This window comes from Coffea arabica, chromosome 4e, assembly GCF_036785885.1.
Source record: "Coffea arabica cultivar ET-39 chromosome 4e, Coffea Arabica ET-39 HiFi, whole genome shotgun sequence".
In the NCBI taxonomy this organism is placed as follows: Eukaryota; Viridiplantae; Streptophyta; class Magnoliopsida; order Gentianales; family Rubiaceae; genus Coffea; species Coffea arabica.
In genome coordinates, this window is record NC_092317.1 from 47,170,731 (window position 1) to 47,195,934 (window position 25,204).

At 35.1% G+C, this 25,204-nt stretch overlaps 1 protein-coding gene and 3 pseudogenes across 1 annotated transcript; 1 reads left to right on the forward strand and 3 right to left on the reverse strand.

The window, feature by feature from the left end:
• Window positions 1–3,098: 3,098 nt before the first annotated feature.
• On the forward strand, window positions 3,099–3,686 carry LOC113741103 (uncharacterized). The gene has a single exon (XM_027268587.1). It carries the CDS (start codon window positions 3,099–3,101, stop codon window positions 3,684–3,686), a length of 588 nt encoding a protein of 195 aa, XP_027124388.1.
• A 1,413-nt stretch (window positions 3,687–5,099) lies between these two features.
• LOC113741104 (F-box/kelch-repeat protein SKIP11-like) lies at window positions 5,100–6,311 on the reverse strand (annotated as a pseudogene).
• A 2,827-nt stretch (window positions 6,312–9,138) lies between these two features.
• On the reverse strand, window positions 9,139–10,735 carry LOC113741105 (F-box/kelch-repeat protein SKIP11-like; annotated as a pseudogene).
• An 11,145-nt stretch (window positions 10,736–21,880) lies between these two features.
• Window positions 21,881–24,974, reverse strand: LOC140005652 (F-box/kelch-repeat protein SKIP11-like; annotated as a pseudogene).
• Window positions 24,975–25,204: the final 230 nt, after the last annotated feature.

Sequence of the window (25,204 nt, forward strand, 5' to 3'; positions counted from 1 at the left end):
TTTGGAATATTATTGTAACATCTTCATGTACTTCTGGATGTCAGGTTTATGCCTATCTCTGTTTTAATAATTAATAAAATTTGGAATTGACATCCCTTCCCTATAGACAGGGTTTGTCATTAAAAAAAAAAAAAAATTGAACAAGATCTTGTACAAGTGCGTGGCTAGCTTTTGTGGGAGCCTTATAATGCCAAATTTAATATGAAAATTATTAGAGAGAAATGTTTCGAGAGAACCGATCAAAGAACCTAATATGTATATCACGAACCCAATTTTGATACAAAATTATTAGGTTTTGCATCCTTACTTATATATTAACTGTTCTTTCTCCATCTCAGATCAATGTAGGACATAATTCTTTACTCAGTCTCCCCTTCATGAGTAACCCATCATATTAAACCCAAGTTTACAATCTCTTCTTCGAACCCATGTTAATATTCAACGCAAACTCACCTTAACACCTGAGGTCACATTTTCTCCCAATCATGGATTCACTCTTTTTCAACATCTAAACTGGATTTTAAACCTCTTTACCAACCCTTGGCTCCTTGATCTCACACCAATTGAGCCCCTCGCCAAACTTATGGCGCACCAGTCAAATTCCTTGGTATTTTAGTCCATCATCAAGAAGAGAATTTTTCACCGGTTCAACTTCGAAAAGAATTCACTTGTCTATGAGTAGCCCAACCCCTCACATTAAATCCAAATTTACAAATCCTTTTTCGAACCCATTTTAATACTCAACACAAGGCCACCTTAACACTTAAATTCATATCTTCTCTTAATTATGGACCCACTCTTCTTCAACATTCAAACTGAATTTTGGACCGCAACACCAATCAAATTCCTTGGCACTTCAGTCCACTACCAAGAAGAGAATTTTCACCGGTCCAACATCGAGAAGAATCCACCTGTTCATGAGTAGCCCAACACCTCATATTAAATCAAAATTTACAAGCTCTTCTTTGAACCCATTTTAATATGCAACGCAAGCCCATCTTAACATCTAAGGTCATCTCTTTTTTCAATCACGAACCCACTTTTTTTCAATATTCAAACTGGATTTTGGACCTCCTGCCAACTCTTGGCTCTTTGATCTCACACGAACCGGACCCCTTGCTAAACCCATGGCACACCAGATTCAATTTTAGTCCACTTTTGACCATGAGTAATCTGGACTCACAACCTGAAATTTTGATACAACTTGTTAGGGAAAAAATATCTCAAAAGATTCTATCAAAGATACCAATATGAAAATTAGGAACTCAATTCTGACCCAAAATCTTAGATTATTAGGTTTTGAACCCTTACTTACATATTAACTATTCTTTCTCCATTTCTCGGACCAATGTAGGACGTAATTCTTTATTCATAAACTAACAAAAGTAAACTTGAAGAAATGAAGATTTAAACCATCAATGGAGACAAATATTATTTTGGGCAAATTACACTTTACCCACCTGTGATTTAGTATTTTTCGACATAACCCTTTCATGGTTTCAAAATAACCCTCTCATGATTTGAATTAAAGTGTCAAAATGACGAAAATGATCATTTATAATGGAATCTTTAAAAATGTTGAAATTATCTTTATAAATACATGACACACTAATCCCATATGATTTTATATTTTATCATATAACCCCCTTATGATTTAATATTTTACCATATAACCCCCTCATAGTTTTCAAAATATACATATAACCCCCCTTGGTTAATAAATGATTTTTAATTTTACATAAAGGTATTTTTGACATTTTAGATGACTGCGTTACGAATGATCATTTTCGTCACTTGACACTTGAATTCAAACCATAAGGAGGTTATGCATAACTTTTAAAATCATATGGAAGTTATGTAAAAAAATATTAAATCATAGAGGGCTAAAATGTAATTTGCCCTATTGTTTTAGTATATTATAGCTTAGCAAATAGAGGAGTGACACAATCGACTAAGAGCTAAACAAAATCTATGAGCAATGTTATTGATTTAAAACCTAATCTTGAAGGTAACTGGTGTACTGTCAAAGTCGTTAGTGGAAAGAAGGTAATTTTATACATAGGTCTTGGCTAAGATGAGTTTTTGGGATGCAAGCAAGAGTTCTTTTCAAAAAACTAATCTTCAAGTTTCGACTAATCAGATTACATAAATAAATAAATATATATATATATATAAACAGAACAAAAACCATATTAACGATGGCAGATACGAATGTATTTATATGATTGGATGGATCATTGGACGTCCATATTGTAAGAAACTCAAGGAAATTTTCAACTTTTCTACATCAAATTAAGATAATAAACGAAATCAGAATTGTCTATTTACATAGCACTTTCCATTCTGTTGATTGAAGTTATATAATATTTTACAGCTAAAAGATGCCCCTGGTGCTCTACATTACTTGTCTATGCCTCTTGCATTTCTTTCTAACTCTTGACCAGCCAAAATTTTTTTCTGAATAATATTAACAAGGCATATGAAAGTAAACATGTAAATTATGAGTTGTTATCAGATCAGGACACCTCAGCAACCCATCACAGTGCAATTATATACAAAACTTCCTGAATGCTTTCTTCCCAACAATGTCCATTCTAGTGAACCTTCATCCGGCTCCCAAGCATTAATCTCTATGCTCTATCCATTCAATGCCCTTGTTGAGATATGCCAACTTTTTCTACAGATTTTATCAGATTGGGTTTGATATCAAAATAATTTAGTTATTAGAAAATAAGGATATTTGTTAATCAAAGATCATGTTGGTTTGTTAACAAATATATTAGCTAAGATTTGCTAGTAGTAGAGCATTATATTTTGTTGAGATTTTTAGGATAATTGTTAGTTGGATATTTTGCTAGTTTATTTCATGTAATCACTATAAATAGTGAGTTGATGAATGTAGAACATAAGCTCATTTTCTACCTTCAATACAAGTCTCTTATAAGTTTTTTTTGCAACACTAAGGTGTTGTTTCTTAGTTTATGCCCTAAAAAATCAACAAAGTGGTATCAAGAGCCTAAATTTTAAGGGTTTGTTTCTTTGAGAGTGAGTGAATTTGGTGAGAATTCCTTTTTCACACTTAAGCCCTCAACATCAAAATGCCAGGAAACAACTTCTTGTCAAATCCTCCAAGTTTCACTAGTGAGAATTACCAAATCAGGGCTGTCAAAATGAAGTCCTATTTGGATGCTAATGATCTTTGGGATGTGGTAGATACAGATCCTGTTCCTGAATTGCCAGAAGATTCAACTATTGCAGAGATGAGAGCCCATAGAGATGCAGTCAAAAGGAGATCAAAAGCTATGACTTGCATTCATTCAGTAGTTTTCGATGCAGTATTCACAAAAAATATGACTTGTAAAACTGCAAAAGAAGCTTGGGATGCTCTCAAAGTGGCTTTTCAAGGCAATGACAGAACAAGACAGATGCAAGTTTTGAACCTTAGGAGAGAATTTGAACTCCTTAGGATGAAACACAAAGAAAACATTAAAGAATATTCTGACAGACTCTTAAATGTTGTGAACAAAATCAGATTGATTGGAGAACAACTTCCAGATAGCAGAGTTGTGGAGAAAGTCTTGGTGAGTTTACCAGAAAGGTTTGAAGCCAAGATTTCCTCTCTTGAAGATTCAAGAGATCTCTCTCGGATGACCTTGTCAGAATTGATCAATGCTCTAGAGGCATAAGAACAAAGACGAGCCATAAGAACTGAAGAAGTCATTGAAGGTGCTTTTCAAGCAATAAACAAGGATCAAATTCGACAAGGTGAAAGAAATGATCAAGAAAAAAATAGCAAAGATGAGAAGAAAAATGGCAGAAATCCTCCGTGTCCACACTGTAAGAAAATCTCATATCTTTCAATATATTGTTGGTTTAGACCTGACATTCAATGTAGGTTTTGTAAGCAAATGGGACATATGGAGAGAGTTTGCAAAAATAAAGGAAAAAGAGAACATCACGCTCAGATGGTTGATGAACAAGATGAGGAGCAACTTTTCATGGCCACATGTTTTGCAAGCAATAATTCCAATACTGAAACTTGGCTAATAGACAGTGGTTGCACTCATCACATGGCATATGATGAATCTATATTTAGGAAACTTGATAAATCGCAAATCTCCAAAGTCAGAATTGGAAATGGAGATTGTTGAGGTGAAAGGCAAAGGTAGTGTTGCTATTGATTATGGTTCACGTACCAAAATTATTTCTAATGTTTTGCATATACCTGAAATTAATCAAAATCTATTAAGTGTTGGACAGTTATTGAAGAAGAATTATTCTGTCATCTTCAAAAATAGGACCTGTGTTATACATGATCCAGTTGTGAATGAGCTTTTCTCAGTGAAAATGAGAGGCAAAAATTTTTCTTTGAATTTGTCAGAAATTAACAATTCTAAGATGCAGTATGGTGAACCAAAAAAAATTTAGATGTTGCTAAAATTCAGGAGGAGGTCACTGATGAGGCAATTGAAGGAGGTTACATTGTGAAAATTCATGAAATGCTACCCAAGGATGATGGTGGTGACATAACTGATAAAAGGCCATACAAAAATTTGAAGGATTGTTTTATGTCTCTCATAGCAATCATTTTTTGTATTGTGAATTTCTTCTTCAGGTTCATCTATTACGTATGGGAGTTCCACTTTCAAGTTGCAAAGAAGTCATTTGAATACATCGGAAAATTTGGTATTGATTTTTGAAGTTTGGCTCAAGAAACATTGCAAGACTGATGGCCAGATTGCAGACATTTTTATGAAAGTCTTGTCCAAAACAAGGTTCAAAGATTTGAGAAGGCAATTGAAAATCTGCAGCAAAAGTAGCAAGGAGGAGTGTTGAGCTATGCCAACTTTTCCTACAGATTTTATCAGATTAGATTTGATATCAAAATAATTTAGTTATTAGAAAATAAGGATATTTGTTAACCAAAGATCATGTTGGTTTGTTAACAAATATATTAGCTAAGATTTGCTAGTAGTAGAAGATTATATTTTGTTGAGATTTTTAGAATAATTGTTAGTTGGATATTTTGTTAATTTGTTTCATGTAATCACTATAAATAGTGAGTTGATGAATGTAGAACATAAGCTCATTTTCTACCTTCAATACAAGTCTTTTATAAGCTTTTTTTGCAACACTAAGGTGTTGTTTCTTAGTTTATGCCCCAAAAAACCAACAGCTCTTTGTCCACCGATAACCATTAGTTGATTACCATAGGCCTTGAATGCCCAACCCCCAGCCATATATGGAGGTTGCTCGTTCAGGCAATCTACCTATGGTAATACACATATTTCTCTGCTCGTCATACTTCCAAACTTCTTTTTCATTGTAATAACCTGCATATAACTCATTCTTCACCATTGCAAGTAGAGGAGGTACTCTTGCTGTTACAGGTGAATCATTAGTATTCTTTTTAGCACATTGAGAACACATCAGGAATTTCAAACTAGGTTCCTGTCCTCAAATCATATACCTCCTCACAGGTAAACACCTTTAAGTTGGTTCCATTGCTTGCACTTGGATTGCCTATTCCAACACCACCAATGACATAAAACTTGCAATCTATAAATACCCCTGAACATAGTTTTCTGGGTTTATGCATTCTGGGGAGAGTGCACCAAGTTTCTGTTGTTGAGTTATAAAGTTCAGCAGAGCTCCATAAATTGCTTCTTGAGTTGCAACCACCAGCCACAATCACAATCTATCCAAGACTAGCAGAACCAAACAGCCATCTTGGGGTGTTTGTCTTTACGCCAAATGACCATGAATTGGTTAATATGCTGTATTTGTAGATCACTTGAGACTCTATTTCCTTTCCAAAGAAAAGAAGTTTGGTGCGAACAGCCAGCGACTCCATGCTAGAAAAAAGAAACACTCATTTGAGGTCATTTTAGGCAAAGATATCCATTTGCGATAGACAGGATCAAAAGCTTTGCTTTTAAAAAGGCTGCAAGATACATAGACCCAATGTCCTGCTGCCTCCTCAACCTATAAAGATACCCACTTCAGATTAGAGACCTAAAACTCTGATTGAGTAAAACAATAGAGCCATAATCCGCTCTCGAGCAGAGAAGTAAGCAATTGATTGAGATATCTCGGCTAAGTTGGAAGATGAGTGAACTTGTTTTAGAATAATACCCATCGTGACCTTGGTTATATTCTTGATCCATACCTTGCCCTTGGAATACCAGTCGCTTGGATGATTTCATTACTTCAGTCTCTTCCTCGGGGTGCTTTTGTTTTGAGTTCTCTCTCTCGGGGCACTTTCGCTTTGAACCTTGCCTTTGGAATGCTGGCTGCTTGGATGATTTCATCGCTTCAGTCGCTTTCTCGTCCTCCTTGGGGCCCTTTCGCTTTAAATCATTTCAAATCATAAAAAGAAATCTAAATATCTTCTCAATTCATTTTATTTGATGATTAAATCATTAAAATCTATAAAAATATAAAGTTTTCACCATTTGATCACATATAAATGCAATTTTTTACCCTTTCAACCACAAAATGCATAATTCACTAGAAATCTAGTTAATTAGCTATAAAAATAAATAAAACACACTAAAATTAAATAATAAAATGCATTTAAATCACTTAAAATGCACACTTATCAAAAGACATAATTAAGAAGAACAAAGACAAATTATGAGAAAAAGTTTACAAGCACACAACTTTACGTGTATTGTTACCTAAATATCACATTTAACTAAAGCAGATTTTGTAATTTTAATCACAATAAAGCAATTAGAAATTATAACATTTTACATAAAAAATTTCTAAACTCAATAAAACAGTTTATATATGCAATCAAAAGCCACATAGTATCTCAATGATTGGGACTAATACCATATGTTAATTGACAAATTTTTTTTGCCAGTTACCATGATTTTAATTGTATACAACAATTATCGATTTAGTAATTTATTTACAAAGTTTAATGTTGTGGAATACAACTTGTATTGTCTTAAAGATTGGAGCTATAGAGTACCTAGCATAAAAAAATCCATATATATATATATATGAATATGATTGGACACATTGAACAAAAATCATATTAATGATGGCAGACACAAATGTATTTATACAATTGGATATGTTAGGGAGAAACATTTCGAAAGAACCCACTAAAAAGTCTAATATGTAAGTCAAGAACCCAACTCTGAGCCAAAAGTTTAAACCATTAGATCTCGAGTGTTTATTTACATATTAACTGCTCCCATCTCTCGAACCAATGTGAGACATAATTCTTTACTCGTTAACCTAACAAATCTCCTCTTTCATGAGTAACTCTTCACATCAAGTAACCCCTCACATTAAACTTTAAATTCAAGTTTACAAGCTCTTCTTTGACCCCACTTTCAATATTTAAGGCAAGCCCACCTTAGAGTAACCTCTCAGATTAAACTCAAGTTTACAAGCTCTTCTTCGACTCCACTTTTAATACTCAAGGCAAATCCACCTTAGAGTAACCCCTCAAATTAAACTCAAGTTTACAAGTTCTTCTTTGACCGCACTTTTAATACTCAAGGCAAGCCCAATCATAGGCCTACTGTTCTTCAAGATCCAAACTCTTTTTCAACCCCACTGTTAATACTTAAGGCAAGTCCACTTTAACACCTAGTGTCACCTCTTCTCCCAATCATAGACCCACTTTTCTTCAACATTCAAACTAAAGGCCCTTGTTCTGCCAATTTCTCCCAATCATAGATCTATTTTTTTCAACATCCAAATTAAGGTCCCCTGTTCTGCCAATTTCTCTCAATCATAGATCCATTGTTCTTCAACATTCAAATTAAGATCACCTCTTCTCCCAATCATAAACCTACTATTTTTCAAATTTCAAATTAGATTTCGGACCCCTGTCAACCCTTGGCTCCTTAATTTAACACCAACTGGACCTCTTGGCAAACCATGGTACACCTGGTCCAACACTCCTTGGCACTTAGATCACCTCTTCTCCTAATCATAGATTCCGGACCCCAGCCAACTCCTTGACACTTCAGTCGTCCCACTGTCTTTCAACATCCAAATTAAGGTCACCTCTTCTCCCAATCATAGACCCACTATTCTTCAACATCCAAATTAGATTTCGGACCCCTGCCAACACTTGACTCATTGGTTTAACACCAACAGGATCCCCTACCAAATCCATGGTGCAACTAGTCAAACACTTCTTGATACTTAGTCATATCTTCTCCCAATCATAGATTCAGACCTCGGCCAACTCCTTAACTGTTCTTCAACATCTGAATTAGATTCCAGACTCCTGCCAACCCTTGGCTCCTTGGTTGGCCCAACTTCGAGAAGAATCCACTTGTGCACAAGTAATCTAGGCTCGTAATTTGAAATTCTGATACCACTTGTTAGGGAGAAACATCTCGAGAGAATCCACCAACGAGGCCGATATATAAGTCACGAATCCAATTTTGACCCAAAAGTTTAAACTATTGGGTCTCAGACCCATACTTATATATTAACCACTCTTTCTTCATCTCTCGAATCAATATGGGACATAATCCTTTACTCATTAATCTAACAAGATAGATCTTGGACGTCCATACTGTAAGAAACTCAAGAAGTAACCCCCATATTTTCACGTTCTTAGTTGGAATAGCATGAACCACCAGATCATACAAAGGCACTAGCAGATATGTGAATGAAAAAAAAGAGAAAAAAAGGGTTTTGCTATAAGATTCTAAACAGAAGATTATCAGAGCTCCAAAGCATGACCAAACCAGCCACAAAAGCGAAAATAATACCACAAATAACAAAATAGTAAATAAAAATTCAAAAAGTTGATATTAAAAATATATAAAGGCACTGCCACAAAGGGCAAATATCCTACTTTTAGAACTAACAACTTCACTGAGACACCATGATGAAGGAGGAAACTGTGAAACTCGTCGGTCCTTTAATCAGAAGTAGAAAGGATATATTTATCACCAGATTTACCATATTTGAAGGATAACAATGTATGAGAAAGGGAATACATAGAACGAAAGAAACCAAGCAATTTCGACCTTTCTACATCAAATTAAGATAATAAAGAAAATTAGATTTACATAGCACTTTTCATTCTATTTATTGAAGTTTTACAATATTTCACAGCTAAAAGATGCAGCTGGTGCTCAACATTATTTGTCTATGGCTCTTGAATTTCTTTCAAGCTCAAAATTTTTTTTTCTTCTGAATGTCATATTAACAAAGCATATGAAATTAAACATGTAAACTATGAGTTGTTGTCAGATCGAGACACCTCAACAACCCATCTTAGAGCAATTATATACAAAACATCCTGAATGCTTTCTTCCAAACAATGTCCACTTTAGGGGACCTTCATTCGGCTCCCAAGCATTAATCTTTATGCACCATCCATTCAATGCCCTGGGTTCACCGATAACCATTAGTTGATTACTATAGGCCTTGAATGCCCAACCCCAACTATCCATAGAGGTTGCCCGTTCAGGCAATCTACCTTTGGTAATCCACACATTTCTTTGCTTGTCATACTTCCAGACTTCCATTTCATCATAATAAGCTACATAGAACTCATTCTTCACCACTACAAGTAGAGGAGGTGCTCTTGTTGTTACAGGTGAATCATGAGGACCCTTTCTAGCTCATGGAGAATACATATTAGGAATTTCAAACTAGGTTCCTCTCATCAAATCATATACCTCCCCACAGGTAAGCACCTTTAAGTTGGTTCCATCGCTTGCACTTGGGTTGCCTATTCCGACACCACCAATGACATAAAACTTGCTATCTATAAATACCCCTGAACATAGTTTTCTGGGTTTATGCATTCTGGAGAGAGTGCACCAAATTTTTGTCGTTGAGTTATAAAGTTCAGCAGAGTTAAGTAATTGCCTCTTGAGTCGCAACCACCAGCCACGATTGCAATCTCTCCAAGACTAGCAGATCCAAACAGCCATCTTGAGGTGTTTGTCCTTATGCCATATGACATGAATTGGTTAATATGCTGTATTTGTAGATCACTTGAGACTCTATTTCCTTTCCAAAGAAAAGAAGTTCGGTGCCAACAGCCAGCGACTCCATGTCAGAAAAAAAGAAACACTCGTTTGAAGTCATTTTAGGCACAGGCATCCATCTGCGACGCATGGGATCAAAAGCTTCGCATTCAAGAAGGCTGCAAGATACATAGACCCATGTTCTACAATACTTGCTGCCTCCTTAACCTATAAAGATCCCCACTTCGGATTAGAGACCTAAAATTCCGATTGAGTGAAGTGATAGAGCCATAATCTGGAGTCGAGCAGAGAAGTAAGGAATTGATTAAGATATCTCGGCCAAGTTGGAAGATGAGTGAACTCGTATCAGAATAATACCTATCGTAGCCTTGGTTATCTTCTTGATCCATACCTTGCCGTTGGAATGCCAACCGCTTGGATGATTTTATCACTCTAGTTTCATCCTTGGGGTGCTTTTGCTTTGAGTTCTCTCTCTCGGGAAACTTTTGCTTTGAGCCTTGCCCCTGGAATACCGGCCGCTTGGATGATTTCATAACTCCAGTCTCTTTCTCGTCTTCCTTGGGGCCCTTTCACTTTGAGTTCTTGATAATAGAATAAGCATTAAAAACCCACTCGCTCTCTTCTTCACATGCGCTTGGTAAGTCCTGAGAGATAGGAAATGATGGCCCCTCCAATATGATGGCTAAAAAGAATTAGAAATCTGAGAACTAAACTGGTCCAACTAAGTTATGCCTAAAGACATCAATATAAGCTATATCAGTTAATGCTACAATCTGGAAAAAAGGAAGCAAAAGGATACCTAAACAATTCAGCCATAAATACGTGATCTTTACTTAAGATTGGAATAAATACAATCTATATACCTCTTTGATATGCTAAGAAGAGAAAATTCCATAACCATAAGATATCTAAAATAGAGAGTAACAAAGTGGATGTTATTGTCTTGGAATTACATTTAAAAAGTGAACGAGACCCTCTTTAAGTTGTTGATTGCATATTCACTAAGGCAGACTGCATAAAGCAAGACTTGCGAATCACGGTAACCCATATTTTATTTATGATTAAAATATTAGCAAACTCGTTAAACCATGCAAAGCATCATGCAATGCATGATTAAAGGAAAAATTTTCACAAACAATCAGTTAAAACCCAAAACTCAATAGCATGGTATAGAGGAGTGTTTTTGAAGACATTTATTGCTTGAGCAGTTCTACATTTGCAAGGTAATAGTTAAATCAAAACAGAGCAACCAGGGCATGACACACATCTTGATACAAGCGGAAACAAGTGCTGAAAATACTAGCATGTCTAGCTTAGAGATGACTAGATCTCTTTCCCATCGTCAATATCAAATATTTTTCCAAATCATCAAAATAGATAAAAATTGGAATGAATGGGTAGAAAAATTGTTATTTAAAGTACAGTAGATAAAACAGCAAACTCTAGGATCACATTGAATGCCTGCTGAAACGATCCACTTATGAATAAGAATAAATTCCTTGAATTAGAAGTTATGTTTGTATTTCTAGAAAGGAAAGGAAAGGAAAGAAAGAAAGTTTTCATTTAAATTCCATGAAATAAATTCCAAATGTGGAAATCAACAAGAAGGATCTTATTCATTGAAAAGAAGCACTGATGAATAAGAATAAATTCCTGAATTGGAAAATGATTTTGTACTTCTAGCGAAAAGAGATTTTTCATTTAAATTCCATAAAACAAATCCAAGTTTGGAAAAGAATAAAAGAATCTTCTACTTTACTAATAGAGACAAATCACCATACAAAAGTTAGAAATCCATCCCTACAAACTCAATCTGGAAAAGGGTTGAACTCTTGATATTTATACAAAAGTTAAATCAAAACAAGGATAAGGATTCAGTATTAAATCCAAAACCAAATTAAAACCTACATGCATGTACGATAAAAGCCAATTCGATTCCACAAACCTCTACAAGAAAAATTCAAACTAAAATTAGACCATCAAATGCCTGTCCTGGAAACAATTATAGCAACAAGAAAACTTGAGATGAAAAAGGGAAAAGAACTCATTAGCAATTATCTCATAACAAGAAAAACCAAAAAACTTACAGAGCAATCTGAGCACAATCTATGATTGTAACTACCAAAAAGAACAAATTTCTACTGAGAAACAGTGAAAGAAAAAAGAATCAGTTGCTGAATTATTTCATCGGGGCCTCTTTGGAAACTTCTTTTATTCACATTTGAGGCCCTCTTAGATCTAAACTACAACAAAAAACATTTCACTTTTCAGCTGTGATGAGGTTGAGGAGTGAGGAGGAGGAAGAAGAGTTGGGATTTTTATAGTGATTTTTTTAATATTTATTTTATTGGATGAGTTGAATGTTGGCTAGATGTAGTAGCAATTATAGTAGTGAACCAATGGGAAGAGGGAGATGAGGGTAATGTGGGAAATGAGATGGCTATGATAAAAAAGGGTTAGGATTTAATGGAAAATGATTCAATAGCTGTCATTTGTACGTGTAAGCATTTTTTTGAAACGGTGGTTACCTTTTGGACTATTTTTCTTTACCAAACTCCAAAAGAGTTCCCTTCTCCATATGACTCTTTGTTTTGTACTGGAGTAACATACTATAATTTCCACTTTTCTCTTTTTTCTTTGAGTGGAATCGATGTTTATTAGAGTGATCCTAACATGGTCTCTTTCCAATCCGATTATGTTGGTACCAAAATACATGTTTCCTAATTTAGAAATCTATTTTTCTACATGAGAATTATGTTTAAGGCTTTCGAAGGATTATGATGTATTTGGCATGTATGGTCCTATGGTTTTAATTATTTACAAAAATTTCCCTATTTTCTATATTCAATTAAAAAGGTTTAGGTTATACAATATGAATTCAATTATTTTATATAATTAGGTTATGGAGTACAAAGCTTCGATTAGATATCTATGCATGAGTTCTGTTAGAAATATATATAGGTAAAAATAGCATATATAATATTTGTCATTTGCAATTATTTAGGTTAAGAAAAATGAATTGAATCGCCTTACAAATTAGGTAATGGAATACAAAGCATCAGAAAAAATTCATGCTCGAGCTATATTTGTATATAACAGTGAAAAGTAACATATATAGTGATTTGTCGTATTTGTCTCTTGTACTAAAGTAATTGACTAAAAAAAGTCAATAATACACGATAGTTATTCCATCATTAAATAAAATAACACACCAAAATCGAACTTTATCTGACGAACTACTTTTATAAGAAGATCTAAAATTCTATCGTATATTGTTCACGTAATAATTAATTTTTTCATGAGTTAATTGAAAAGAAATAACAACAATAATAATCATGAATATCAATTGTTATGCACTTAGTTCTGGTAAAACTATTTGTGCAAAGAGAATTCTACTTATTTATGTATCTCTATGTTTGGAGCATTTCTTTTGCACTATAATAACAAACTATTTTTTCAGGTTTTCCATGTCACCCATTTATTTATTTAAATTTCCTAATTTATTGTTCAATTTCCTCTTGATGGGAATTATCTTTTGGGTTTGGTTGAGCAATGACTCATTAACAAATGTTCTCATGGTTTTAATGGTATACAATAGTTCTCGATCTAGTAATTCATCTACAAAAATTAATGTTGTGGAACATGCCTTGTATTGCCTTTTAAATTAGGGTTTTCTAGCTATTGCCCTGTGTAAAAATGGTTTGCCTACGAAAAATTTGAGTAATACTACTATACGAACATAGACATCTAAATAATTTTGTTTATTGATAAAACATTTTTGGGGTGAAACATCTAACGAGGGATTTCTAAGTAGAGTTGTTGAACTTTAACAATACACAAATATCATGTTAGGCACATTTTTCATAGATTCAATTTTTTGTTTTCCTTTCTTTCTTTTCACTTGAGTATTTATGGATAAATTTTTCTTAATGTTTGAATTTTGTAGTACTTAATTTTTGGTGGTTTCATTAGGTTAAAAAGAAACACAATGTTTTTAATTTTCCTTTAGAAAAATACACAACATCACGTGAGCAAAAATCCCATGCAGCTACTATGATACTACTACCAACAAATTCACAACTTAAATTCTCACACACACAAATCTGTGATGATCATAGATGCACGGATGAACTTTCGCAAATTCAATGATATTTATCCATGCTCATCTAAGTATTTGCTATGATAAATGTTCTTTTGTTTTCTCTAGGGTAGTTGGTGGGGTGGAGGTTTTTTTTTGTGAAATTTTGGATTAATTATTTCCTCTCACACATGCACAGTGACATATACACTGTGACATAACCACATGTAGAGTCAAAATCAATTTTAAAACATGTGTAGGAAATGCATAAGAAAATCAATTTTGAAATACGTGTATGACATGCATAAGAAAAACATGTTATGTCAGTCACAAATTAGAAAGTAAATCCAAGAAAAAAGTGAGAACGCGAGGATAGACATCGAGTTTGAAAGAATAGCAAAATTTGGTTCGGATGAAAAAGTGACCATGGGAGGATAGACATCGTGGCAAGAAAAACAAAATTTGCTTTAGTTGCATGATGACAAAAACAGTAGAGGAAAAGGTGGATGACGAGTGCGGGGCATGCATATAACAATTAGCCTTAATCCACAGTCAAGTTTTACATTTATAAAATCCTAAATACCCTACACGCGATTTTTCTGCAAGTTTACTGGTCGAGATTGAGTATAGGGTATTAAGCGTCGAACCTACAAGGAAGAATGGATAACTACCGGCACTACTAAAATTTCTCTATTATTTAGACGATTAACAAATTGAAGGAAATAAAAGTAAGTTAAAATATGCAAGAAAATAGCAAATGCAAGCTCCTTCGGTCATCGTATCCCTAACCACTTATGCAAGTACAACTTTTGGATCATTGAATACTACTATTTTGGCTAGTTATGGGGTAATTTTCTTATACATGTGAATCCTATTCTCGTAGTGAATCAACTATACTTATAACTAATCCATATCTACTCGCGTGGTTATGAAATTAGTTACAAGTTAATTACCTCTATGAAATTACATAAAATAAATCGCTAAAACCACAAAGGTGCACCTCTATTCTCATGAGTGTACTCCCAGGTTTAGTATTTCTTGAACTAGTGTTAAATCGTAATTTTCATTGAACAATCAATACCTTTAGATAACACAATTAACGGTACCAAGTTAATCATGATTTAGAGAAGCAAAAGTGCTAAATAATTTGCTCAAAATAAAAGTATCAAATAGCCAAGAAATAAACACAATACAATAATAGAAAGTTCAACCAAAATCCAAGGCATAAATTTTAGAAAGACATAATAAGCATAAAATTCAAACTTATTTATTAACTAAACTTAGAATCAATTACAAAAGATAAAGAGTTGGGAAGGTAGATTTGTCACATGAGCTCTGTGACGCCCCCATTTCTCCCTAAGGCGAACCAAAGGGTATCTGCGGAATGCTTGCCCAACTCTCGCCAGGATTCAATACAATTTCAGTTCAACTTACTGTGTAAAACTAACAACGAAAGTCGGAACAAGGGTACAAAGTCATTTCCATACACGAATATTCAACCTTGCATCATAATTTCAAAATACAATTACTTTCCCCAAAGTATACAACTTCCAAAAGTATTTAGTCGATTACAATCGAAACTCTAATACAAAAGTTCATCCCAATGGTTTCTCTGAATTTCACTCCATATCCGTTCCTGTTAAGGAAAACAAATCTACGGGGTGAGCGATTGCTCGTGAGGCCAAGAAACACACATGCAAGCACGTTATCCAAGTAACAATCCCATTTAACAAGTACAACAGTAATATTCAAGTAAATAACAATTTGGACGAGAAAACTAAACAGAAACAATTCAAGGATATAAGAGCTCTCAGGAGCTAATTTCCACTTGCACGATCAAGAACCTCCACGAGTTGACACTCCGTCAATCGGATAGGTTATAATCCGTAGAACTTCACTTACTCGTTCACCTTTACTCCCCCTGCTCCGGGCCCGCATGTTCTTTTGTTATAAGCAATACTGTTCGAGTATGCCAAGCAAGATTTCCCCATTAGATCAAACTTATACACTTTTCTCATGGCTCACCAAGCTTCTCGACTGAGCCCAAGCCGGCTCGGTCACAAGGTCGGTCGATGAGATTTGGGCGTCCTCCGTTAGTATCACTAGGAGTCGAGGAGATTCACTCCAATCGACTTATGCAACCATAACATAATTAATTATTGAAACACTTCACTTAATTCACTTAACAAGTCACTTCAAGCAATTTACTTCAAGTAATTCAAGTGCACTTCACGTAAATATTCACTTCAAGTATTTCATGTCAAGTAATTCAAGTACACTTCACTTAAATGAGAACGAGTGCGGTAAAGTACACACCCGACTCAGGATTTTCAAAATATTCAATCACTAATAACGATTAAACATGTAACAAGTTCACATACACTTGACACTCACCTAGTCAAAATGAGAGAGTGGTGCACAATTCAAGTGTTTAAGCGTCCGTTGTGAGGTCCTCTTGAAGGTCCCCTTGAATGCCTGAGTAAACAATAATTATCCATCACACACTATCGCTTAAAACCCCCAATTATCAAGGAAGATCGTACACTTGTACAATCTAAGAAAATATCATGCAAATGAGCCTTAATTACTCGTAAATCGAGACTCTAAAGTGGGGTTTAATAATACAAGGAAAATCTGATTTTCATCTTTGAAACCAAGTATAAAACGGTCAAGCAATATCGAAGGGAAATGGAGAGTTCCTAAAAACTCAATTCCCTTCAAGTTGAGAAATTCCAGATTTGAGGTGCAATCTTTGAAAAATCATATCTCACGTTCCATAGGTCTAAAATTGGAAAACTTGGTACCGTTGAAAACTAGTTCCGAAGTACTAAAAATTCCTAGAAGATATTTTTCCATGATTCTAAATGAAAGACACTCAAATCTCAGTTTAAAGCTGCTGATTTGCACTTCCAAGACAGATTCGGGTTTGGTTTTTGGTAAACTTTGGAAATTCGGCAAAATTTACAGAATATGAACTAGCCTCTGAAATTAGTAACTCAATTAGAATTCCAATCTAGGTTTAAAACACAACAAACGGAACAAGAATCGGAGTTTTGACCGCCAAGATATAGCAACTCAAAGTTGGTTAAAAATGGAGACTGTTGGGCAATTTTTCAGATTTGAAAGAATAACTTTGGTAACTTATTTGTACATCAAAACAGTCTTAGAATGACACCAAAATTGGTATAAATCAACTTCTATATGAGGACTACTCCTCTATCAAATTTTATTTGAAAATTCACACGGGAAGGTAGTTAATTAAACTACCAAAATTTAAGGAAATCCGAAAACAAAGCTGCCTTCATGTTCCGTTTTTCTTTTTCGAACCTTTGGCCAATGAAATCATCTCAAACATGGTTCATTTATGAAGAAAAGGTCTAAGAAATATTCAACATACATTTGGTAGGTGATTGATACCAAAAATTTCAAAATAACAAGTCCCAATTTAGGCTAAGCCATTCGGCTAGCCAAAATTAGGATTTTCTATCACTGGTGCGGTTCTGTAATTTGGCCATAACTCAGTCATTCAACTTGGAATTGCACATGGTTGATGGCATTGAAAACTACATTCATAAGGTTACATTTCATGAGAAGGAATCATTTTGAAATTCGGTTCATAGCTAGCTCAAATTCAAGCAACAAATCCCAGCACACCACTGACTCTCTAGCACAGTAGTAAAACAGAACAGGTAACTTTAAAGAACTTGTATGGCTCACTCAAGTCAAATCAGGGGATGCATTTTATACCGTTAGAAAACTGGAAGTGTCTAGTTTCAAATGCCGCAAACGGCACTTGATTTTGATATCGAAGCAAAGAGTTATGATCGTTCAAAGTTCACTGCAAGAGAACCCCTGTTACGCGAATTTCTAGTTTGTTCTTGTTCAAAACTCAACTTTTTCTTAACCAAATCAAGTAATTTTTTGTGGAAACTTTCCACACAACCTATACAACATATCTACAACAAATTCAAGGTTATTTGATCACAAAAAAAATCGAACCAAGGGCTCTGCAAAAATAGGGCAGAATCGGCTAAGCTTCTCATGCAACTTTCCTTTGATTTTCTTTCCACTTTTTCAACTTATATCTACTTGTTTAACACTTAATCAACATAAATAACACCCATAATCATCATATCAGTCCAACATGTCCATTGTGAGATTTCATAGAGTTCACTCCAAGCATTGTCAACTAAATAACAACACCCACATGAAGCTACAAGCTCCAAGGCCAAATTTAATCCACTAGAACCAAGTTTAAAGGGTTGGATGATTACTACCTCTTAGATGATGAAAAATCAGAAATTTTGGGTCACCAAAAGCTCCAAGAAACCGTGAGAAAGATGCTCCCTTCCTAGTCCAAGTGAATCTCCAAGTTGTTGTGAGTTTGTGTGGTGATTTTGGAGTGAAATAGTGAGAAGATTTGGAGTGAAATGAGAGAGCTCTTGCTCTTCTTCTTTGGTTGAGGATTTTCGGCAGCTTGAGAGGAAAGAGAGAGAGAGTGTAGCTGATGGTAAAGCTTCTCTTGGAAGCTTGATAAAACTTGGGGCCAAAGTTTGGTGAAAGTCAACTATCAATAGTAATCGCGCGCGCGTGTTCGTGTCCGTTTCTCTCGGATTTATTTCACTTGTGCACTAAATCTCTAATGCACTTCCTTAAACATCATAATTATTCACTCTTAGTAGTTTAGATTAAGTTTCTTAAATCTCCACTTAGCCGCTTCGGCTCGATTTACACGAATTTTCGATTCGCTCGCGATAAAGTGAAATTTAAAAGGAATTCTTGTAACGATAATACAAGTAATTATTACTAGGGTAATTAATCATAAAATAGTTATTTTAGAAATAAAACTATGAGTACTCACACATATTGATTCCTCAAGCCTCCAATTTGTCGCGTGGTGTGATTTTCGAAAACTTTCGGCGCGAACACGGTATAAGTTTAATTAGAACTCATTCACCTCTAATTCTTCAATTAACTTTTCTTAATCTACTATTGACCATTCTTAATTCTCCAAGATAATTGCACTCTCGGATAGAATTTTGCCTCGAAACACGTGTACTCATTATTCCTCACTTAAACGAACCTCCGAAAAATTAAATTTGCTAACGGGACATTTTAAAAACATAAGGAAGACATTATTCCATACGAATGGATTTAAAATGGTTGAAATAAATCATTCGAAGAAAACGGTGAATAAATATTTAAATAAACCAATAATATTCGATAAAAATAAAAAAAATTTCGGGTCCTCACATCCTCCTCTCTTTAAAAGAATTTTGCTCTCGAAATTCACACCCAGGACAATGGCTCCGTTTAGAACCTGAGTTTTTTGAAAGTTTGTCTAAAATTTTACTGTAGATCTTTGTAGAAACTGTAGAAAAACTTTTGTAAGATGAAATTTTTTTTTCCTTTTCATTTTTTTCTTTCTTTTTCTTTTTTCTTTTTTTTTCTTTTCTTTCCTCCGTTCCCGCTTCTTCTCCCTTCCCCTTCCTCCTCCCCCTTCCCTCCCCTACTCCTCTCCCGAAACTGCCGCACAAGCAGTCTGCAACAGAAACTGAGAACTGCTCTATTATTTTATTGAGAACTGAGAAGTGGGTTGGATGCAGGAGTTGAACGAGTTAATAAGGATTTACCCGAAGAAGTAAAGAAGAAATAAGAAAATGGGGTGCAGAGAAAAGAGTCAAAAAGGTTTCAGACTCTGTCTTTTGAGTGTCCGTCTCCATTTGCTCAATTGGAAATTGTCCATCCTGACCTTTACCTCTCCCCCTCTCCTCCCCTCTGTCCTTCCCCCTCCCCCTTCCCTCACCTGAAATTTCTTTACCTGCCGGCGATGGAGGAGCAACAGAAACTGCTTCACCTGCTTCTAATTTTCCCTCCTCTGTTCCTCCCCTCTCCTTTCCTCCTCTTGCCACACAGATCAGGTAGTCAAACTTTTTTTTGTTTTCAATTTTCCCTCTCCTCCCCCTCCCCCGCTACCCTCACCCTAAGTTTCAAAAAAAAAAAGTGGCCGCTGTCGAAGTTCATATCAGTATAACTTAGCCTTCCGTTGAGCAATCTGGTGCGATTTGGTCTAGCTACCAGATCGGCCAGTGGGGAAGGGGAAGAGTGGTGGGGGAGGAGTGGGGGAAAGGGAGAGGGAGAAAAAAAAGGGAGATGATCAAATTGGGTAAAGGGGAAGGAAGAGGGGGAAAGGGAGAAAGGGAAAAAAAATCTATACTCCGGTACCGGAAGAGGTGATCGGCCTCGGAACCGGCGCCGGAGGTGGTGGTGGGTTGGGGTGGGGGAGGAAGAAGAAGAAAAAGGGAAGAAATTTTTTTTTTCATGTGTTTTGGTATTTTGAAGTGTGTAGGTAAAAAGCTTTGAAAAGTTTTTTGGAGTTCTTGTAGCAAAAGTTGTTAAAAAACTAGTAGCATACAAATTTGCAAAAAACTTGAGGTTCCAAACAGGCCCAATATCATTCCCTTAATGGTTAAACCTACTAAATCAATCACTAACTTACGTTTTCCAACCCATACTTCACAATTTCTATTCATCCCACTAGCAATCAAACCTTGATTTTTCTCAATAGGCATTTTAACTTCCAAGTCATACGGCAACTTAATCGGATTCATGTCTATCTCATATCGGTAATGTCTTCATTTCTTTAATGCAAATATTATAGCCACTAATCCCAAATCGTGAGTTGACTACTTTCTCTCGTGATATTTTAACTTTCTAGAGGCATATACAATCACCTCATCATATATTATTAATATACATTCTAAACCATCCTTTGAAACATCTGTATAAATTACAAAACTACCTTCTCCGCTCGGTAAGGCTAACACAGGTGCATCGGTTAAACACTTTTCACTTTTAAAATTCTTTCTCACCTTTAGAATCGCAAATAACTTGCCAAGTTTTGCACTCTTAGAAAAGTCCTTGACAAACCAAAGGTAATATTCGGCTAACTCTAAGAACTCCAAATTTCGATAGGATTTTCTGATCGTTTCCTCTTAAACAGCTTCCACTTTAGCCGAATCAATAACAATTCCTTCCTTAAATATTGTATAACCTAGAAAAGCTATTTCTTTCAATCGAACTCACATTTATTGAACTTAACGAAAGTTGGTATTCTCTCGGGGTTTGTAAAACTATCATCAGGTGTCTTCATGATCTTCTCAAACATCAGAGTATACCGATATATCATCAATAAATGACACCACAGATTAATCCAAATATGATTTAAAACCCCGATGCATTAAGGCCAGAATTACTGCTAGTGCATTAGTTAACCCAAAGGGCGTGATTGAAAATTTAAAGTGTCCCCATCTTGAATTGGGAGTGGTTTTAAACACATCAGTTTCTAGGATCCTCAACTGGTAATAGCTCTACTTTAAATTCAACTTGAATAATACCACGGCCCCTTGCCATTGAACAAAATTCTCGTTTATGTGAGGTGACGGAGCATTTGTTCTTAATAGTCACATCGTTCAAGTCTCAATAGTCTATGTACAGTCTCAAACTTCAATTCCAATCATATCCTATCCCTTAATTGTTAGACTCATCAAATCTATCAAATTTTTTTTTCTACTAATCAGAACTCACAAGATTTCCTTGTCACCTCCAAGATCTCGGGGTTACATATACTCTCAAGTACGATCTCGACTACATCTACTACCATTCATGTCTTAATATAAATCTAAAAGTGTGGGGTAAAGTTTAATTATATATGTAAGTCATAAAATCAATTTTCATATGTCATAAATATCATAATAATTACATGCAGTTGGAAGAGGTTTATGAAATCATTTTAAAAGGAAAAGGGGAAACAACAAGATTATAACAAAACGTGCCAAGTTGCTAAGATACAAAATAACAAAAGATTTTTCCTTAAGCTGACTCCATCGCTTGCAGTTGGGTTGCCTATTCCAACACCACCAATGACATAAAACTTGCCATCTATAAATACGGCTGAACATAGTTTTCTGGGTGTATGCATTCTGGGGAGAGTGCACCAACTTTCTGTTGTTCAATTATAAAGTTTAGCAGAGCTCAGTAAATTGCCTCTTAAGTCACAACCACCAGTCACGATCGCAATCTCTCCAAGACTAGCAGAGCCAAACAGCCATCTTGGGGTGTTTGTCCTTACCCCATATGACTATGAATTGGTTAATATGTTGTATTTGTAAATCACTTGAGATTCTATTTCCTTTCCAAAGACAAGAAGTTCAGTGCCAACAGCCATCGACTCCTTGTCAGAAAAAAAAGAAACATTCGTTTGAAATCATTTTAGGCAAAGACATCCATCTACAATGGACGGGATCAAAAGCATCCCATTCAAGAAGGCTGCAAGAAACATAGACCCAATGTGCCACAATACCTAGCTGCCTCCTCAACCTATAAAGATCCCCACTTTGGATTAGAGACCTAAAACTCCAATTGAGTGAAGCGATAGAGCCATAATCTGCCCTTGAGCAGCGAAGTAAGCAATTAATTGAGAGATCTCGGCCAAGTTGGAAGATGAGTGAACTCGTATCAGAATATTTCGCATCGTGGCCTTGGTCATCTTTTTGATCCATAGCTTGCCCTTGGAATGCCAGTTGCTTGGATGATTTCATCACTCCAGTCTCTTCCTCGGGGTGAATTCGCTTTGAGTTCTCTCCCTCGGGGCACTTTCGCTTTGAGCCTTGCCCTTAGAATGCCAGCCGCTTGGATGATTTCATCGCTCCAGTCTCTTTCTCATCTTTTCTCAACGCCCTTTCGCTTTGAGTTTTTGATAACAAAATAATTATTAAAAACCCACTTGCTCTCTTCTTCACAGGCGCTTGGCAAGTCCCAAGAGACAAGAAATGATGGCCCCTCCAATATGATGGCCAAAAGAATGAAAAATCTGAGAACTAAACTGGTCCAACAAAGTTAAGCTTGAAGACATCAGTCCAAGGAATATCAGTTAATGCTACAATCTGGAAAAAAAGGAAGCAAAAGAGTACCTAAACAGTTTAGCCATAAATATATGATCTTTATTTAAGATTGGAATAAATACAATCTATATCTCTCTTTGATATGCTAAGAAGAGGAAATTCCATAACCATAAGACATCGAAAACAGGGAGTAACAAAGTGGATATAATTGGCTAGGTATTACATTTAAAAAATGAACAAGACCCTCTGCTTGTTGTTGCTTGCATACTCACCAAGGCAAACTACAAAATTAGCAAACTAGTAAAACCGTGCAAAGCATCATGACATGCATGATTAGAGGAAAAATTTGCACAAACAGTCAAGTTAAAACCCTAAACTAATAACATGATATAGAGGAGTGTTTTTGAAGACATTGATTGCTAGAGCAGTTCTACATTTGCAAGGAAACAATTGAGTCTAAACAGAACAACGATGGCGTGAACACACATCTTGATACAAGCACAAACAAGTGTTGACAATACTAGCATGTTTAGCTCGGAGATGACTAGCTCCAAGTGCCAATATAGATCTCTTTGCCATCGTTAATATCAAATATTTTTCCAAATCATCAAAATAGAAAAAAAATTGGAATTGAATGGGTAGAAACATGATTATTTAAAGCACAGTAGATAAAACAACAAACTCTAGAATCAGTTGTGGACGACAATGAATGCCAGCTGAAAAGATCTACTTATGAATATGAATAAATTCCTTGATTTGGAAAATGTTTTGTATTTCCAAAAGAGAAAGGAAAGAAAGACAGTTTTCATTTAAATTCCATGAAATAAATTCCAAATGTGGAAATCAACAGAAAAGATCTTATACATTGGAAAGAGCCAATGATGAGTAAGAATAAATTCTTGAATTGAAAAATGATGTTTTATTCTAGGGAAAAAAGATTTTCATTTAAATTCTATAAAACAAATCAAAATTTGGAAAACAACAAAAACAATCTTCTGCATTACTAATAGAGACAAATCACCATAAACTCACAAAAGTGGGAAATCCATCCCTTCAAACTCAATCTCAAAAAGGGTTGAACTCCCAACACTTTTACAATATTTAAATCAAGACAAAGATAAGGATTCAATATTCAATCCGAACCAAATTAAAACTTGCTTGCATGTATAGTAAAAGCCAATTCAATTCAACAAGCCCCCTGCAAGAAAAATCCAAACTAAAATCAGACCGCCAAATGCCTATCTTGGAAGCAACTATAGCAACACCCAATTAAGGGGATGACAAGCAAATACACAGAAGCAAAAAAACAGTCACAAATTTAATAGTGATAACTAGCAGTCAAGAGAACTTCTTTGAAAAATCCTACCAATCAAAAAAATCAAATATTAGTGATGTATGCAATAGGAAAATAAAAAAAATTAACACTGACATAAATTTGAAATAAAAGAGGGATCATTATACATGAATTGCCCTCAATGGTTAGAATCTTTGCATGCATTCCCTCCAAAATATAACTTGAAATGAAAAAGGGAAAAGAACTCATTAGGAATTATCTCTTAACAAGAAAAACCTAAAAAATCAAACCAGAAAACTTCCAGAGTAATATGAGCACAGTACTTGATTGTAACTACAAAAAGAACAAATTTGTGCTGAAAAACAGAGAAAGAAAAATAAATCGGTACCTGAATTATTTTATCAGGGCCTCTTTGGAAACTTCTTTTATTCACGTTTGAGGCCCTCTCAAATCTAAACTACAACAAAAAAAAATAGCTCACTCTTTAGCTATGATGAGAACTGAGGAGTAAGGAGGAGGAAGAAGACTTGGATTTTTTATTGGATGAGTTGAATATTGGCTAGAAGTAGCAGTATTTATAGCATTGAACTAACTGGAAGAGGGAGATGACGGTAACTTGGGAAATGAGATGGCTGTGATAGTAAGGGTTAAGATTTAATGGGGTTAAGATTTAACATAAGATGATTTATTGGCCATCAATTGCACGTGTAAGCATTTTTCTGAAATGGTTGTCACCTTTGGGATTGTTTTTCCTTACCAAACTCCAAAAGAGTTTCGTTCTCCGTACGGCTCTTCGTTCCGCAACAGTTCTTCTACACTGTTGTAACACACTATAATTTCAACTTTTCTCTTTTGTTTTTTTCTTTTGAGTGGATTTGATGTTTATTAGAGTGATTCTAATATGGTCTCTTTCCAATCAGATTATGTTGGTACCAAAATATACACA

Coding starts and splice junctions, on each gene's coding strand:
- LOC113741103 (XM_027268587.1), top strand. CDS start 3,099: ATGCCAGGAAACAACTTCTTGTCAAATCCTCCAAGTTTCACTAGTGAG.